General features: G+C 33.7%; 1 protein-coding gene across 1 annotated transcript in view; it reads right to left on the reverse strand.

Moving 5' to 3' along the window:
• The window catches only part of LOC129231407 (oxysterol-binding protein-related protein 3-like), a 54,188-nt gene that overhangs the window by 14,162 nt on the left and 21,218 nt on the right, over positions 1–18,808 (reverse strand). Inside the window, 4 exon segments of the mRNA XM_054865714.1 lie at positions 3,409–3,584; positions 8,638–8,719; positions 14,808–14,921; positions 18,603–18,719. Of these exon segments, the coding sequence (XP_054721689.1) occupies positions 3,409–3,584; positions 8,638–8,719; positions 14,808–14,921; positions 18,603–18,719 (489 nt within the window).

The raw sequence follows: 18,808 nt of genomic DNA on the forward strand, positions 1-18,808 counted from the left end.
GTGGCAAAAAAAAAAAGAAAAAAAGAAACAATTTTATCAACATGAAATTGAACGGAAAATGTCAGGACACGAAACTGTCAGCCAAATATAAAAGATAATTTATATAACTGCACTGTGGAAAAGTAATTTTCTGCAGTTTTGGCAGCCCCTTTAACATGAAAATTTAAACTGATGAAATAAATAATTGAAAAATTGTTAATGTAACTTTGCAGAAAACTTAAAAAACTAAATCACATTATTTTTTGGAAGAAAAAAAATATTAATTAAATTCTGTAGTTTAGCAAATCATCAATTTAAGTTACAATACAGAATTTTTTTTTCTTTTTCTAAAACTCTTCAAGGGTGTGTGTGTGTGGGGGGGGGGGGGAATGCTGAATGCCGGTTTGATTTGATTTGCATAATTTTGTGTTTTTTATTCAACATTTTTGCATAATAAAAACAAAAATTCATGCATGTAAACCAAGGTTTCTCAACATTTTTCAACTTGAGGCCAACAGGACAAGGGGTCATTGTTTTAAGTTATTTAAATCTCAGGCTAACATGGATGTTAGGAAAAATTATTATTTTAGCAGGGTAGTGGAACCTTGGAACAGCTTACCGGAAGAGGTGGTAATGAGCAAGGGAGTAGATAGTTTTAAGAGGGCCATTGATCTTCACTGGGGGTTGTAAATTGACTAAGACCAGTCTAGCTGGGCCCAGAGCCTGTTGCTGGTCGTCACATTTGTATTTGTATTATGAGCATTAAAAATCTTCCATGGCCCCCTCTTATTGTGTGTATGCATTATAAATGTGTGCAGACCAAAACTTGGTAAATGATGATACACTCTGGTGAATATCAACATTCACATAGCAAAGACATGGATGACCAAAACGTTTTGGTAAATCACCTGTGAATGTTGATTTTCCTATTTAGATCTTTTTCAGTGTCAAATATACTACAGGTTTATGTACGTATGTGTGTTCGTAAATTAAAAAAAAAATAATGAGAGCTTGTTTAATTTGGCATGAGTAGAAAAATTCGCATTTGTAAATATCAGAGAAGATCAAATGTGATACATCAAATTGCGGATTGGTAGTTAAAAAATAAAAACAGGTCCAATTGAAAATTCAAAATTCTCAGCTTGACTTATTTTAAACTCTTATCTAGGTGATAATATAAAACACTACATCTGTTGAAAGGTAACCTAAAGAAAGTTTTGCACATTTTTCATTCAAAGTTCTTTCTGATAAAGCGATTAGATGTGCGTTCATACGGCATCCAAAGAATAACCGGACAGAACTTCATGTAAACTTCCAAAGTTAATGTAAACTATTCAAAACTGTGCAAAAATCCTGGGGGGGGGGGGGAGCTTGGGAAGAAGTCCTTATGATAGAATTAGAAAAATATTTGGAAAGAACTGAACTTTTTTTTGAAAAAATTGTTACAGGGTAACACATACAGAAAAACATTTTCCTTGTTATTACATACTATTTTTTAGAACTAATTTGTTTCATTCCTTGATTGATTTTTTATGGGGCCTTCCTTTATGTTCTTGGCGACAAAAGTTATGTACACTGCATAATTTTAAAATAAAAAAAAAATATGACATTAAATTTGACATGAAATAATTGGAAATATATCGTCATTTAAGCAGCCTTTGGCAATCCTTTAATTGTTGAAATGCACCATCAAGGAAAAACCACAAGATTCCTTTTATGGATGATGCATTTTCTGAGATTTTAAAACTTCCTATTTGACTGTTATGGCAAAATGTGTATTTTAAAAACCTGTTAGCCAAAATAACAAAAGTAAGTTTTAGTTTTTTCTAGGATTTTGTTAGATACTCAATTTTTTGTGAAAATTAAAGGTTCATGGCTCCCCTATTTTCATATTATGTCCTGTGGCCCCCTTGATTTGTTCCGTGGCCTAGAGAGGGGCCATTTGGCTCCGGTGGAGAAACCCTGATGTAAACTAACATTCTCTCATAATATTCTAATCCTCTTCGATAGCAATATTTCTCCACTGAAAAAATAAATAATGTCACCCATCACATTGTACAAATTCAATAATGAAATGGAACTGTTTACAACATTTAAATGTTAAGAAATCTAATACAATTACTAAAATTAATAAAAGCCAAAATCTATAAGGGTCATTTCACGTCAAATCAACTAATGCCATGTGCCGTCATGTCTCAGATTTTGTACATTATTTTTTTACAAATAGATATCTATGAGAAAAGCCCAAATATTTTTTTTAAAGATTTTTTGAATGAAAATTACACTTTGGAGTTTTTTTTTTTTTCAAAAATTCCATTTTTGATCATTTTTTGGAGTCACCATTTTGGCATGAATTCAGAAAATCTCTCTAATTTCTTTATTTTTTAACCAATTAAGCTGAATTTTGTACCAATTTCAAGCTAATATTTTTCTCTTTCAGTGTGAATGACAGAATGTACTCTATGAAAAGTTGGGTGTTGCCACTCTTTATCTAAAATCAGTTTTTATGTTTTTTCAATTGGGAGATTAAATAAGTTATATCTCTGGAGAACCACATTTATGTACCTCAGTTATGTCAAAAAAAAAAAAAAAAAAAAAAGGCAAAATGATTCCATTAAAAATATTTTTATACTATTCTTCACATTATTATTTTTAATATTTAGTACACTTTCAATGAAAAGTTTTTTTTTTTTTTCAAATTTATTTATTTTTGCGAAGTCTGAAACGGAGATTTTTGCACAATTCTTTTCGAAAGTAAACAGCTTTTTAGCAATTACCTATTGATACAAATCCTTTGAGAGTCCAGTATTAATTGTTCTGAAATATTTTTGACCTTTTTTAAGCTTAAAAGGGATTTAAAGTAATAGAAAACTTGTATTGTATTTTCTGCACAACAAACTATATATTTTTATTTCAAAACAACAAAAAACACCCTTCTACTTTTTTCTACATAGCAAGAGAATGATTTAAATACACTATAAAAAAAAATGCAGATCGTAGCAGGGTATTTAATCTCCCAATTGAAAAAACATAAAAACTGACTTAAGATAAAGAGAGGCAACACCTAACTGTTCATAGAATACTTTCTGTTGTTCACTGAAAGAGAAAAATATTAGTTTGAAATTGATACCAAATTCAGCTTAATTGGTTGAAAAATAAAGAAATTAGAGAGATTTTCTGAATTCATGCCAAAACAGTGACTCCAAAAAATGATCAAAAATAGAATTTTTGAAAAAAATTCTCCAAAGCGTAATTTTCATTGAAAAAATCTAAAAAAATTAATTTGGGCTTTTCTCATAGATATCTATTCGTAAAAAAAGAATGGAAAAAAATCGGAGACAAGACGGCACAGCCGACTATTTTTTTAGGCGATTTGATGTGGAATGATCCATAACAAAATAAATTCTTTATGGTACACAAGTTCATTACCTGCAGCACACATAATGGCTCATTTAATGTAACAGGCATGCTAACTTTACAAAGATCTTTTCCAATGTTTTTGAACAAGAGATTACATAGGCTAAAATCTCCTGTATCAGGTTTAGGAGCAGGAAGCTTAGAACGCCTCCCTGTATTACAGGTTGGCAAAGCAGGCACTTCAGTAACTAGAAAAAAAAAAAAAAAACATTCAAAAATGAAAAATTTAACAAATAAGTGGGAGAGAACAAATTACTAAATGAAAGTTTTCTTTCTCAAGGGAATGACAATAAATATCACACTTTTTGAAACATATCTAATCCCCCCCCCCTTCTTCATCACGAAGTGACACACTTCACCTTAACCCCCACTCTTAGTACATGTCATGCTAGATCACATAATCAAGATATTGTTATTAAATATTTTATTTTAACCAAAATGGTGTGACATCATACTCTTTCCAACTCTCTTCCTCTCACTTGCCAAAAACTCATTAAAATCCACCCTGCAAGATAAGGCATTATTTGAAGATAACCCAAAATATTATTTCTTGATTTCTTATAAATTAACGTTGAAAAAGTTAATTCTAACAAAAAGCACTGCAACAGAAAAGATAAGAAACTTTAACTGAAGAGAAAAGAAAAAAAAAATAATTTGAATTTTGTCATTTTGAATTCAAATTACGTTTTTTGCAATCATGAGTGTGTGTGTATGTGTGTAGGCATGAGTGTGTGGGTAGTTGTGTGTATGAGTGTTTGTGTGCATGGGGGCAGGGTATGTGTATGTGTGTGTGAGTATATGTGTTTGCGTCTGTGTGCAGGCATGAATGTGTGGGTAGTTGTGTGTATTTGTGTGTATGTGTAGGTGTCTGTATATATGCATGTGTGTATGTGTTGTGTGTGTATGTATTTGTGTATGTGTGTGGGGGTATATGTGTGTATGGTGGTGTTTGTGTATGTGTGTGTATGCAGGCGTGTGTGTGTAGGATATGGACGCAACTTGGAGATGGTTTTCGCTAGAGGAGCAGCATCGTGAGGCCCACCGACGGGTGGTGCTGGCAGAGGGTGGCGCCGCACACTGGTGCGAAATAAAATGATAGCACGCCAAAAACAGTCAAATGAAAGCAATAAGCAATCGTGATTGCTCAAAAAAACATTTGCAGAACAAAATGCTCAAAACATCACTCCATTTAGAATGATTTATCCTTACAACTACTACTCTCTGTTTCTTTCCAGTCAGCCAATTTGTAACCAAAAAGTAAAATTTTCCCTCCTATTCCTAAATCAGGTGGTTTGTTGAGAAGAGCAACATGTGGTACCTTGTCGGAAGCTGTTTGAAAATTGATATAAACAACATCTACACAATTTTTGCACCTAAAGTCATAGTAACCTTGCCATAGGAATGCAATAAATTAATAGCACACAATTTACCTTCCTGAAACCATTCTGACAGCTAGTCAACAGACTATTAGTCTCTAAGAAATTCATAATTTTAAATTGGAAATATGATAAAGCGCTAGATTGCAAGAACGTACATCAGTGGAGTGGCGAAGGTGTCCTGGACTGTCCCGAAGTAAATTTAAAACTACTTGCTGTGAATACTGCCATGGGCAGGTAAATGGCAGTATCTGCAGAAATGAGCTTTCGAGATAGTTGAAGAAATGTGTGGTGGATTCAATACTAACAACAGGAAAATGTTGGAATTAGACGGGGTTTTTTTGCGTTTTTTTTGGCGGAAACCAAATAAGCGAGTTTGCACATACAATAGATGACAAAAATGCAAAAAAGAAAAAAAAAAAAAAAAGAAAGAAAGAAAGAAAAATTAATTTGAATTTTGACATCTTGAATTCAAATTATGTTTTTCACAATCACGAGTGTGTGTATGTAGGCGTGTGTGTTTGTGTGTGGGGGTATGTGTGTTTGTGTGTAGGGGGGTATGTGTATGTGTGTAGGCATGTGTGTTTGTGTCTGTGTGCTGGCATAAGTGTGTGGGTAGTTGTGTATGAATGTGTGTGTGGGGGGGGGTGTATGTGTGTGTAGGCATATGTATTTGTGTCTGTGTGCAGGTATGAATGTGTGTGTATGTGTGTGTAGTTATATGTGTTTGTGTATTTGTGTGTGTAGGATATTGACGCAACCTGGAGACGGCTTTCGCTAGAGGAGCAGCATCGTGAGGACTTGGTCGACGGTGATGGTGCGGAGGGTGGCGGTGGGAAAATAAAATCAAAGGACATCAAAACAGTCAAGTGAGAACAATAAGCAATCGTGATTGCTCAAAAAGAAAAGAAAAGAAAAATGAAAAATTTGCAGTTACTGCCCTTTACCTGCACACAACAGAATAAGGATTGTAATATTTTCAAGCTTAAATTAGAAAATTCTCATATTATTAGGCTTCAGACCCTCCTAAATTAAATATTTATTTATGCTCCTGTTAGGCTGACCTTGCTTTATTGAAACAACATGTGTTTGAACCAGAAGACAGCAGATAAATTCGTTGTTAAGAAGTTATGTGAAAAATTATTTTGATAATTTTTTAATGTCTGAAACAATTTCATGTATTATTGCTCAAAAATATGGTATTTTGTTGTAAAGAACGGTACGTCTGCATATTTAAGGATTTGCTTTGCTTATTATTCATACTATAACGATTATCCCGATTACCTTTCCTGAAACCATACTGCAAACTAGTCAACAGACTATTTGCCTCCAAGAAATTCATAATCTTGATTTTGATCAAAGTGTCAAAAATTTTACAAACCACTGAAGTCAGACTTAGATGTCTATAATTCCCAGTATTACCTTTAGACCCTTTCTTGAAGATCAGCATTATGTTAGCCAGCTTCCAGTCCTCTTGGCACTGTCCCCAAGTTTTAAGAAGCATTGTAAATATTTAAAACATCCAATAACTCCTCTGAAGATTCAACTAAAATATTTGGATGAATATTATCAGGCCCCGAAGCTTTAGTTAGTTTAATTGTTTTTATGTGAAATGAAACCTCATCCCTTCAAAACACAAAATTCTCAAGTCCTATAATATCTTGTGTATTGCTAGTGTCAACTGTTGAGATACAGTTATTGTTAAAAACACTGGATAAAAAGAACATTTGCAATATGCCTATCATTTTAAATTAACTTTCCATGCTCATCGACCAATGGCCCAATTTGACTATTTCAAACTTTCCCAGAATTGGTGTAAGCAAAAAAAACCTCTTAGGATTCCTGTCAATATAATCAATCTGCTAGCCTTTGCTCCAATTCCCTTTTCAGAATCTGTACAAAATACTTAAAATTACACCTTGCCTGTTTTCATTTAACCAGTTTCTTTAAACCGACGAAAATGGCTTGCTAATAATTTAGAGCTTCTGTAAACTCTATGGGGAACCACATGGGCCAAATTTTGGAATTAACACCTTTGCTCCTAAAGGGAATATAGTCCCCATCTGTTTTTGCTAGTCTTTCCTTAAATTATGTTCATTGCAGATCTACATCCTTATTTTCCAATCCTGACAAAAATACTTCCTTCAAGCTCTGCCTAATTCAACAAAATCAGTATCTCTGAGATCGGTTATTCCAATAACATCCAACTTCTCAATTATAATTAGGATTTTCAATTCTTCCATCTTGTTCCTAATACTGTAAGCATTGGAATAGAAAACTTTAAGCATGCCCAAATTGCTTTTATTTAGCACCCTGAAATTTCTTAAATTACAAATATTTAAACTACTTACTTTTTTTCGACACCCACCCAAACAATTATTATCCTTCTGATATCTGATTCTTGAACCATGTCCCCTATCCAAACTATGTTTTTGACTCTGAAGGCCTTCAAAATAAAACCACCAACCATTTTGACCCCTGTAGAGCTCAGATGTAGGCTATATACATTATTTCAATCCCAAACCAAAAATATTCAAAAATTTATAATGCTCAATATTTAAAGAAACCTCAAATTATTTCATGGTGGAAGGGATTTCTCATCCTAGGCAGAAGGGAAAAATAAGGGTCAATATGTTTTAATTCACTACTACATAATATAGTTGGTTCAGGATCAGAAATTTATAATCAATGACTTAGAAAACGCGTTCTAATGTACACTAAATATAAATAATAGTTAGAAATCAATGTAAAAATATTTCATAAATTATGTAGCACACATAGGAGTTTACTTTTAAAACGGATTATATCCACTTTTGGGAAAAAACATTTTTTTTTAATCGTTTTCCGAATGTCTAGTACCATTCTCTATCGCGACCCATGAATTTCTTTCTTTACGAAGTGGTTTGTATCTACTGTTAAAAGATGCGTAAATATTGGTTTTACCACCTAAACGGTGAATATCCATCCCCTTATTTCTCGCCAGGTATTTTACAGCAGAGTGAAACTTATCCCTTATTTGCCGATATCCACGCATTCACTTTCATATCAAAAGAGCACACATCCAAATTTGACTTTGCAAAAGTAGTTCACAAATAAAATAGCTTAGGGAGGCACTGACTGAGGAATTCCAATCAAGCATGATACCTGTCCGTATTAAGAGGTCTCAGCACCTTGTGCTTTGTGCAACTCTGTTATCAGTTAGGCAAGGGCAACCTCAAATTGTGATTACTAAATTGATATTAAATAATTGATATTAGTATGAAATTGTGATTAATTAATGATTAAATTGTGATTAATTGAAAAATTGTGATCTATTAATATCTACAACGTTATTATTTGAATCGGCTTGGGTGGTTTCATTGTACATACTGGATTGGTCAATTTTTTTTTTGTTGAGATGTTCGATGAAAAGAATAAAGTAAGTAGAAAGGAATAAAGTAGAGTTAAAATATATATATATATATATATATATATATATATATATATATATATATATATATATATATAAAATGTTTAATATTTTGTTTCAATTTTAAAGTTTATTTCTGAAGAAAATGTGTGTTTCTTTGCATAAGTGATGATATCCACTGTTTTACACCAAAAAGGAATATATCCAAATTAAATTGGCAATTTAGGTCTGATAAAATTGTGGAAAAAATCCTAGTCTTTTGCCAATAGCCACTTGTTATTCTACTAAAACATTGTGAAAAATTTGAAATTCTATCAGCATTTGTGCGTAAAACTTTTTTTCGTTTAGCTAAAAAATATAAAACTGGATATAATTCGTTTTTAAAGTAAACTCCTCACATAATGGTGTTATTTACAATGAACAAATTTTGTTTACAACAATCATTTAAATACTTACCACTAGGAATTGGTGTGTATTCAGTCCCTTCATCCGATGCATCACTTAAAAAGCTGCCACCTTCTTCTTCTGACATAGAGCCCTACAAAATTAAAATAATGTAACGGTTACCGAAAGTGGACAAAGGAAATTGCATCAGAATGACTGCGGTAATAGCAGGACCACTAAACAGAATATTAAAGGGAGGTAAGCATTATGCTATGCGTTCAGTGGTTAATAGTGAAACCTGTTGGCGGAAGAAATAATCAAAAGTAAAAATGTGCCGTAGGTAGATGCGCTCTGGTCCTGAGGAATGAATGGGAGTATGTTTTTTTACTTGGAAAAAGAGAGGCTATTTCAGATATCTAGCAGTGAATAAGAACTGTCAAAGGAGAGCACTTTTTAGGTCAAACAGCAGTGAACACTTGATATCCAAGTTTTTGACTGCGATGGCAAATGCTATCACACAGACATGCCAAGATTGAGTCAAACAAACATCTTGACTAACGATTTAAACATATTCAATTGAAAAAAAATTGCACACCAGCCACACAGTTCTAATATGTGTCACCATGCAACACCCTCATCTTTAAACCACTTTTAAGAGCATTGCATGGGTAACTTTTCCATTCAAAGCATGAAATGAAGGAAACCATTCAGAACTTCGGCAAAAATCAACTACGATCTTTCTTCAGCAATACCTGTAGCCTGCTACCAAAGCAAAGAAACCTATGCTACAATGCCAATGGTGATTTCTTTTGATTTTAAGAAAGGCATATTTTTATTACACTTTTCACTCGGAAAACACTTATCTTATAACAATCCCCCCCCCATATATATATATATATATATATATATATATACAGTTGGCTCTCTGTTTAACAATGCTCCTATTTAACGACTTTCTCTATTTAACAACGGCTTTTCACGGTCCCAGATGGTCCCCTACAGTGTTAAAAGCATTCTATTTAAGGACACTTTCTACTTAAGGACGATTTTTTTAATGGTCCCTTGAAAGTCGTTAAACAGACAGCCAATTATATATATATATATATCTATCTATACATATACAGTTGGCTCTCTGTTTAACGACTTTCAAGGGACCACAAAAAATCGTCCTTAAGTAGAAAACGTCCTTAAATAGAATGCTTTTAACACTACAGTAGACCATCTGGGACCGTGAAAAGCCGTCTCGTTAAATAGAGAAAGTCCTTAAATAGAGCATCGTTAAACAGAAAGCCAACTGTATGTATATACTTATCCTTACTTTTCTAATCTAACTTAAATAAAAAGATTGGGACTTAAGACTATAAGTGTGTGTGTGAAGTATAACGAAATTATATTATTGCAGTAAGGCCACCTAAGCTATGAAGGTCTGTTGGGATCTATCCTGAAAATTGCCGATGTAATTTCTGATCCACTTTTCATTTTTAGTATTATTTTTTTTATCATTTTTATTTCCTCTCCAGGGTTTTTTTCAACTCCGGGTTTTTTTCAACTTCTGGTTTTTTCAACTCCATGTTTTACAAATCAAGGTTCTGCTGCTGCCATGTCTTAACTGCATGTTTGCCTGGCACCTGCATATCATTTCTTTATTCATATGTCTATATTCTGATTGTTTCTTCCTTTTGATGGTTCACCTGAAAACGCTTTCGTTCATTATTTTTCAGATATGTTTTCCTGTTCAGTTTTCCTCCAAGGCTCTCGGGGATGGTCACCAGTTATTGGGACCTTCCCTCTTGCTAAACAGAAAGGGCCTTGTGTGTTGGCATAAAATATTATTTTATTTTATTTATTCTCGGTCCACAGCCGATAATTTAAATAAAATATTTTAAAGTTGAATATTGTTACCTACTTTTAGCCCAGTCTGGTAAAAAGTGTAATTCAACTAGTTGGTGCTGACACTTCAATCAGTGTTTTCTCCATGCCATAATTAATGGCGACTGTTTTCTTAATCCATTGTAGATTGCGTGTTTCGATGTGTCGATTTGGAGAAAGTTGAGTTGTCACATGATGATTTGAATTTAATTCCACTTGATTAAGACCGCACGTCCCATGGAGGGAGTACAAAAATTCGCGGCAGTGGAATAAACAAATGAGTTGTAGTTGAAGTTAATATCATGACGTCATCAAGGCACGCAATCTCATTGGTTGATAGAATATATATATATTGAGGTGAATGGCAACACTCTCGCTCTCTTCTCTCCGATCCCCGGTTGTTTTGATTTTATCGTGAGGCCTAGTTCGGCTCGCGTGTGGGGTGGTTTTTCCCCGCTATGCCAGCGGGAGTCTGTGGCATGTAACTGGTGATGCATTAATCACGTAGTTTTCAAGTTTTGGAATTTCAAGTCCTAGTAATGAAATGAGTCCAGGTGAAGAAATGCTTATTTTGTGTCCGGCAATTTGATATTGCCGGGGAAATGAGTTCTATGAGTTTTTCTGGATAAGTTCACTGACTCTTCCCACGTGGTTTTCCTGTCAAGATAAGTGTTGTGTTCCCGAAGTTTAATCCGGTCGACTTTGTGTGTTCCTGGGATTGTCAACTTAGGACTGACCTGTGACTTCATCTACAGACTGGTGACATTTTATCCTTTATTATATGGGACTCATTTGTTGTGATATTTTGGGGGTCTTTTTACGGGGATGTTTACTATACTTTCTAGTCATATTAAATAAATGAATTTTTCTGAAATATGCTTTTTGCTTGTCTCCAACTTGACATTTCACGGCCATTTAATGCTGGCTTAGTTTAAATTTCTGAAACAGAATATTGGATATTTAAAGTTAACTATAATTATGCCAACATTGTGAACTTAGAGACCGGTCCTCCCCTTGAGAAAGTGTCAGTCCCTGGTTCACCTTTTTTCATTTTGGTGTTCTTGCTTTTTGCATCTTCAATTTTATTTAGATTGTTTATTCATGATTATGTTTGTACTGTTTTTGTTTCTAGCAGCTGTGCGCTGGCATTACGGTACACTTTAGTATCTATGATTAAATTTTTTTCAATGTCTTTGAATTTATATTTAAAATATGTTCTTAAAATGTATCTCATGTTGTATACATATATATATACACTGGTGTGCAAAAATTAAGGATGAAGTCGAAAAATTAGCATATCAGCTGAACGAAGCAGAGCGGACAGAAAGACCAATCAGGAGATTAAGTAAGGTGATGTACGGTAGCACATGCGCAGATATGCAGGGAGACGTAATGGGGGAGTATCTGAGTAGTATAAAGCATGTTGTTGGTGTAAGATCAGTATTTCTGGCAAAGAGATTGCACGCTGTATAGCAGTTAAAATCACACCGAGTTGCTGCCTCAGTGAGTAATGGCGAATAATCAATCTGTTAGACGACATTTGGATGCTTTTACCCGAGGTCGAACCATTGGGAAGTTGGAGGAAGGCCGCAGTGTGACAAGTGTGGATGCAGGGTTCAAAATTGCTCACAGTATCGTTTCACGACTTTGGAGACAATTTCAAACTACAGGAACAGCTATTCGGAGGTTCAGTAGTGGTCGTCCACGAGGAACCACACCCGCAGATGACCGGTATATTGTCTTACAGGCCAGAAGAAACAGGCGGCAGACAGCGGGAGAAATCGCTAGACACACGACACAGGCGACTGGACGACCGATATCGCGTTTTACCGTGGCCAGAAGACTGCACGGTGGTGGTCTGTTTGCACGACGCCCTATAATGGTACCTCTCGCCTTGCCATCGGAGAAGGCGTTCTCTGTGGTGCCGGGAACACCGCAATTGGAGAGACAATGAATGGGGACGAGTACTCTTTACAGATGAGAGCAGATTCAGTCTGAGTAGCGATTCTCATCGCATACTCATCTGGAGAGAGCGGGGAAGCCGCAATCACCCCTTGAACATTATTGAAAAGGACAGGTATGGAGGTTGCGGTGTTCTCGTTTGGGGAGGCATCATGCTTGGTAGTCGTACAGACCTTCACATCTTCGACGCAGGTTCAGTAAAAGGAACCCATTATTGTAACGAGATTCTTCTTCCATATGTTCATCTTTTTAGAGGTGCTATGGGTCCGCAGTTCCTTTTCATGGACGACAATGCACCATGTCATCGCACAGTAGCTGCTGAACAGCTTTTAGAGAGTGAGGATACTTAACGTATGGATTGGACGGCACAATTTCCGGATCTCAATCCCATCGAACATGTATGGGATTTTCTAGGCAGACGCTTGGCAGCTCGTACCTTAGCATCAGTAACGATTCGGGAGCTTCGATTGGCGCTGCAAGACGAATGGGCAGCAATGCCTCAACAACTCATTGACACCCTCATTTTCAGCATTGGCAGACGCTGTGAAATCTGCCTAGCAGTCGGGGGAGATCATATCCCCTACTAAAGACCGGATGTTTCTTGCTGGACACCCATCACAGGGATGTTTCGGCCTTCAGTCGCATTGCGCTCCATGCTACTTTTTCAATGAAGCATCTTTTTATCCCTCTGATTTCTCTTTTAGTAAGTGTTGCTTACATTACACATGTCCTTACGTATTGGGGATCTTACTGTATTAAATGTGTTGATTTGGAAAGCTTTTGTACAAAGTTATATTGAAAAAACCGTCTCGTCCTTAATTTTTGCACACCAGTGTATATATATATATATATATTGCATATACTGGAGCTTAGACACTCTCTTTTAGTTCACAGTTAAATTTTTTGGTCTTATGACCATATTTATTGAATCCTCCACGGCTGATGAGCTCTGGATTCATACTTTGTCTTTTCCTATTAAATAGCTGCTTGCAATTTTCCTTTTTCTCATCATTATATATATATATATATATATATATATATATATATATATATATATATATATATATATATATATATATATATGTATAGCCATATATAGCTAGCCTAATACTAGTCCTTTATAGTATTCAATAAACTATCAATTTCATTTAATTAGAATATCAGTCATTAATAGGACCAAAAACCAAGGCCATCATTTCCAAGTTTTCTGGAGGGAGGGCAAAGGGTACATACTCAAAAGACAATATTGAAAAAACAACAAAATACATACACAAATATGTATTTACATTATGTTAAAGTAATTTGGCCGGATGCTCTGAATGACAATCATTACAAAACCTCATAATTAGAGTAAAAGTACAAAGTAGATTTTTGATTCAGTGACAGGAAATACATTTGAGTTTATGCAAGAGCAAATTCTGACTGTGTGTAAAATATGATTGTTTGGGCTTTGCCCAAATCAACTTATATTGTACAAAAGCCATTTAGAAAGATGATGAATTCTGGTATTTCCAAGTTCTTCAATTTCCTGTAACTTGAAAGTGACAGGAGATAGTACAGAATTACTTCTGTTTTAAGTTAAATGACCACTTCTCGAAATCAAGTCTTTTTTGTTTAAAAGATAGAGTGAATCCCTTAAAACTCCGCCTACTGAAGATCAACTGCATCATTCTCCAAGCTCAAAAGAGAAACTTCCTTTCAATTTTGCCTAAGTGCTGCAGAATCAGCATTCCTGAAATTGGGTACAAATCTGAAACTTTCATTTCTGTAAACTTCAAAATTGACCAGAACCTAATAGAGTTGTAACCACTATTTCCAATATGATCCCTTGTCCTCAACCTCTGAATATAACTTCCGTCATTATAAAAAAATAAATCTAAAACTGCATCATGCCAAGTACCTAGGGTAACAATTTGATCTAAGAAGCAATTGCCAATTTCTTTCAAAAAATTCTCTTCTCTGCCATTTCTAGGGCAAAAAAAATGTTCCAAATAAGTCCTGGGAAGTTGAAATCCCCCATTACAATGACTGATCCCTCTCTAGCCATGTCCCTAATGACACAATACTTCTTATCTTGATCCTGGTTGGTATTAGGTAACCTGTAAATATTTTCCAAACAATCATTTTCAATTCATCCATCTTATTCCTGATACCATGAGCATTGCAATACAAAAAATTTAGTTCATCCAAATTACTTTTAGATTTCTCAATTAACTATTTATGAAGCTGTAACTGCTATTAGATGCTTTACCTACCCTATTAAGACCTTTCACATAAAAGCGTGATGCTGCCTGATCACAGATAAATACTTCCCATCCATTACCATTGAATTTTCAAATGTAATTTTGAAAAAATGTTTTTTTTTTTAAACTATACGCAACATAAATAAATTTAAAAAGCAATTCACATACCTCAGACGAAGTACTGCAATTTGAAAAATTTTCAGCAGCATCAAAGAATTCAGAAGCCGACAGGACAGAAGAGCTTTCATGAGACAAGGAGGGCTGTAGAGGTTGATGAATGAGCTGTAAAAAGGTGACCACACAACACAATATTCAAACATTTAAATTGAGCTTAATTAAAGCTTAAATCTCTCAGCAGAAATTTTCATTTACCACTTCAGACCAACAGGTTTCAGAATGCTAAACAATGCAGAATATTTCTTCTTCTATGTATCTGTCTGTTAAACTACATTTAATTTGAAGCTTTTTTTTAAAAAAAACAAGAATTGTTTTTGAGTTTACATACACAGTAAGCATTAAAAGTGAAATATGAAGCAGCTTGCTCTTTTAAATGCTTATATTGATAAAAGTATGTATTTCACCAAAAGTAATTTTCCGAATTTCAAGTTTTTCTCTCATCTTTAACAGATATGAAAAAAAAAATTTACTCACTTATATAATGCTCTAAAGCAAAATGATCAGAAATGTTGTAGTTTCAGGCAAATAAGAAAAAAAAAATCAAGCAACAGATCAATTTTTAATATTTCTGATAAAAATAGAAAAATTAGTAATTTTTATATTTAATTAAGATTACTATTTATCATAAGCACTGATTCATTTATTTTTACTATAATCTGAATTCAAATACAATTGAAATCGCTTAACACAATGGTTAAAAAAATCACTGCAGAAAATGAATGTTTTGTGATTTTCCGTTTATTTCAATTTGTTAGAAATCATGTTAGATCAGGTGTATTAAAATGAACAGTTTGCTTAAGACAGGGTGCCCACCTAGGGGGGTCATAGTGCAGACTGCGCCATATAAATTTTTAAGAGGGATATTATGAGGGGTATTTTTCATTTTTTGGGGGACTCTTGCTTTTGGGAGGGTCTTTGCAAGATTTAGGGGGTGGTATTAGGGGGTGTTGCTTAAGTGCCCCCTGCTTAAGATGAACAAATATTTCTGACCTCTTTGTTGCAAATTTTCACCATTGAACAAAATGTTCTTTTTAACAAATTGTTCAGCATTTTGTATCATGTATTGAGAAACATAAATCAAATACTTTCGTATGGAGAATACAACTTATACACCTTTTTACCTGTGTGCAATTTTAATTTGATTGGCGATAAAACTATTTATCTGTTCCTTTTTTTTTTCAGATTTTCTTAAGTACTCCAGCTAAACAGGTTTGCTCACTGAAAATGATCACGCCCTATTTTATGCCCTTTACTTGCATTTAGTCTTTTGTTAAATGTCCAGAAAAGGTAAGAAGGCACTTTATTTCATTTCATAAATCAATAATTCATGAGTACATTTTGGTCCATGGAAGAAATAATTCATCAATCGTTGGTGATATTTATTTTAAATAAATTAAAAAAAATACTACTATTCAAACTTTCTTGGGCAATATAAAACATAGCAGATCCTCTGCAAAATGTTAGGAAAAGGGATAACAAGAGAAGCCTTGTCAGTTGTGGGAGGTAAAAAAATTGCAAAAAGAAAAAAAAAAAAAGTAAAAAAAATGGAAAATTTAGTAAGTTCAAAAGGTGAAAGGAAAAGGATCAATCTGAAAGACACAAAAATAGTACACATAAACAGAGAAGAGAATCTAATTCATTCTCATGTAATACTATGAATAAAACCAATTTTGGTCAGAAGCGATTGTGGAGCTTATCACCTCATTTAATAAGGTAAAAACTCATACTTACAAAGGTAAAATTGTTTTATTAAAAAAGAAAACGATTTACAGGTTTCGTAGGTGCTAACATGATTAGTACAAAGAATTTGACAATTACAGCTGTTGGAAAATCAAAATAGCCTAGATGTTTGCATAATGTGAAGTTAATATCATGTGAATATGAAAGCAACAAACACAAATGGGTGGCTATTCTAATTCAAACATTCGATTTTGTAGCACATTCGAAAGAGCATATTGAGAGTTTTGACCCACAAAATATGTGCCCTCCTTTCTTCCTTTAGTCTTAAAGTCTATCAAAATCATAAGAGAAGTCTCCAAATTTAAAGACGGCAAGAAAATAAAAACACAGGATTTCACCATTCTCATCACATGCAAGGCATCTCATAGCCATTTTCGGTCATCTGTTGAATTAATGCCATTACTTGTGTGTACTAAATTAAAGAATCAACATCAAGCTTATTTAGGGGACAGTAGAGAGTTTATCCAGAGAAACGACAACCTTACAATGAAAATTAAACTTAAATTTTTTCATTTCATCTGTGTTAATACATTTCAGAATTTTACTATATTTTAAGTGCGTTTTACTTAACTAACTGAAGTGAACTCTTATTAATGAAATATGCTATAAATATTTCTTAATGATGTAGGAGAATGAAAATGAATAAGCACAAAAAGCAGGCTAATTTGAGCTCATATAAAGAAAATAAAATGAATAGTCTTCGATGTTGAAATAAAATGGTCATGGGTTATGGTATGAGTTCCTATTTTATGAAAAAGTTATTACATTAAAAGTCATTGCACAAAAGTTAATCTATCAAGTTTTAATGTCTGACAACTGTTAAGAAAAATATTTAATTTTTAATTTAAAAAAATGAGTTTTTGGAATATTTGAAGAAACATGTTTTGAATTCAATACAAATAGGGAAAGGTCCCAATGGCACAGTCTGTGCTCTAACCCCCTTCCCTTTCCCCTTTGATAATCACCACTGAATAAAGGATTGATGTAAAACATCTTTCACACACTTTGGTGATGACCAAAAATGGGTATGAGCCGTCTTGTCAGATGTAGACGTTGAATTCACACTGTAGGTTCCATTTCTCAACGAAACTCACTAAATTTGGCAACTTTACTCAAAATATTAGCAGACTTTAAGACCATATACTTCGACAATGAGGCCACGAGGGTACATAACTTGTGAGTTTGTAAACATGTTTTACTATGCTTTTTCAAATGCTACCTATATGGATTTTTTCACATTTCCTTGATTGTGCGGTTTCCTGGTTAACATGAATGATATGGCTCAGGTAAAGTAACTGTTTGTTTGTGAACTTATTTTTAAGTCTCTAAATTAGCTAAAGGGATATTTATAACAGGGAAAAAATGAACAATAGTTCATACATAACTTATGTATTACAAAATCATCACCTTTCATTTTAAATATCAATAGCTGAAACATTTTGATAATTTTTTTAAACATAGTCTTCCCACTTGAGATGTTTTGCTTCCCTAAAAAATGTCTTAAGATGGTTAGACATATCATTTGTTACATGTCTGTAAATACGCTAATTAATTAAAATGATTTTAAAACTATGCAATTTGTTACAATTTAGCTGTTAAAAGAGAAACAGAAAGTTAAGAGCATTATTTAATGCTGGAGAAAAGGTGCACATGTGCTAAGTGCTTTAATATAAAAAAATGTGTATAAAAAAGTGGATTGAGAAAGAAACCTGGACTAGAATAATCCAGATAAATGTAGCTGAAAATGCATCACATTTATCGATTCCTTCTATGGACACATTAACATCAGATGGAACTGATACTCAAAAAATATTTAAGATCATTAGAGAAAAAGAAAATAGTATGAAATGGGAATTAAAAATATTTGAAAGTATTCAGTTAGAAGGTTAGTTTAGTTAGAACAAGATTTCTTCTGAAGTCCAAAACTAAATTTGTTTGCACCTATATGAAATAAAGATGCATACTACAAAAAGAACTACTTTATGTACTTAAGAAATATTAGGAAAAGTTCTAGAAGGGGCAAGAAAGCAGAGAAATCTAACTTACAGTTGGTTCATCATTATCTCCAGCAGGTGTACCTACTGGAGGGATAATGCAGCTAACATCACTTAATGTACGAATTTCTTGCAACTTTGATTTCAAGTCTTTATTTTGTTGCAATGTCTGCAAATATAAGAACGTTCTGAGGAGCTTGAAAAAGGTACACATTTTCCAAAAAAGATATTTTTAAAGTTATTTTTTATAATGAGGAT

Source organism: Uloborus diversus, chromosome 10, assembly GCF_026930045.1.
Source record: "Uloborus diversus isolate 005 chromosome 10, Udiv.v.3.1, whole genome shotgun sequence".
NCBI classification, from domain to species: domain Eukaryota; kingdom Metazoa; phylum Arthropoda; class Arachnida; order Araneae; family Uloboridae; genus Uloborus; species Uloborus diversus.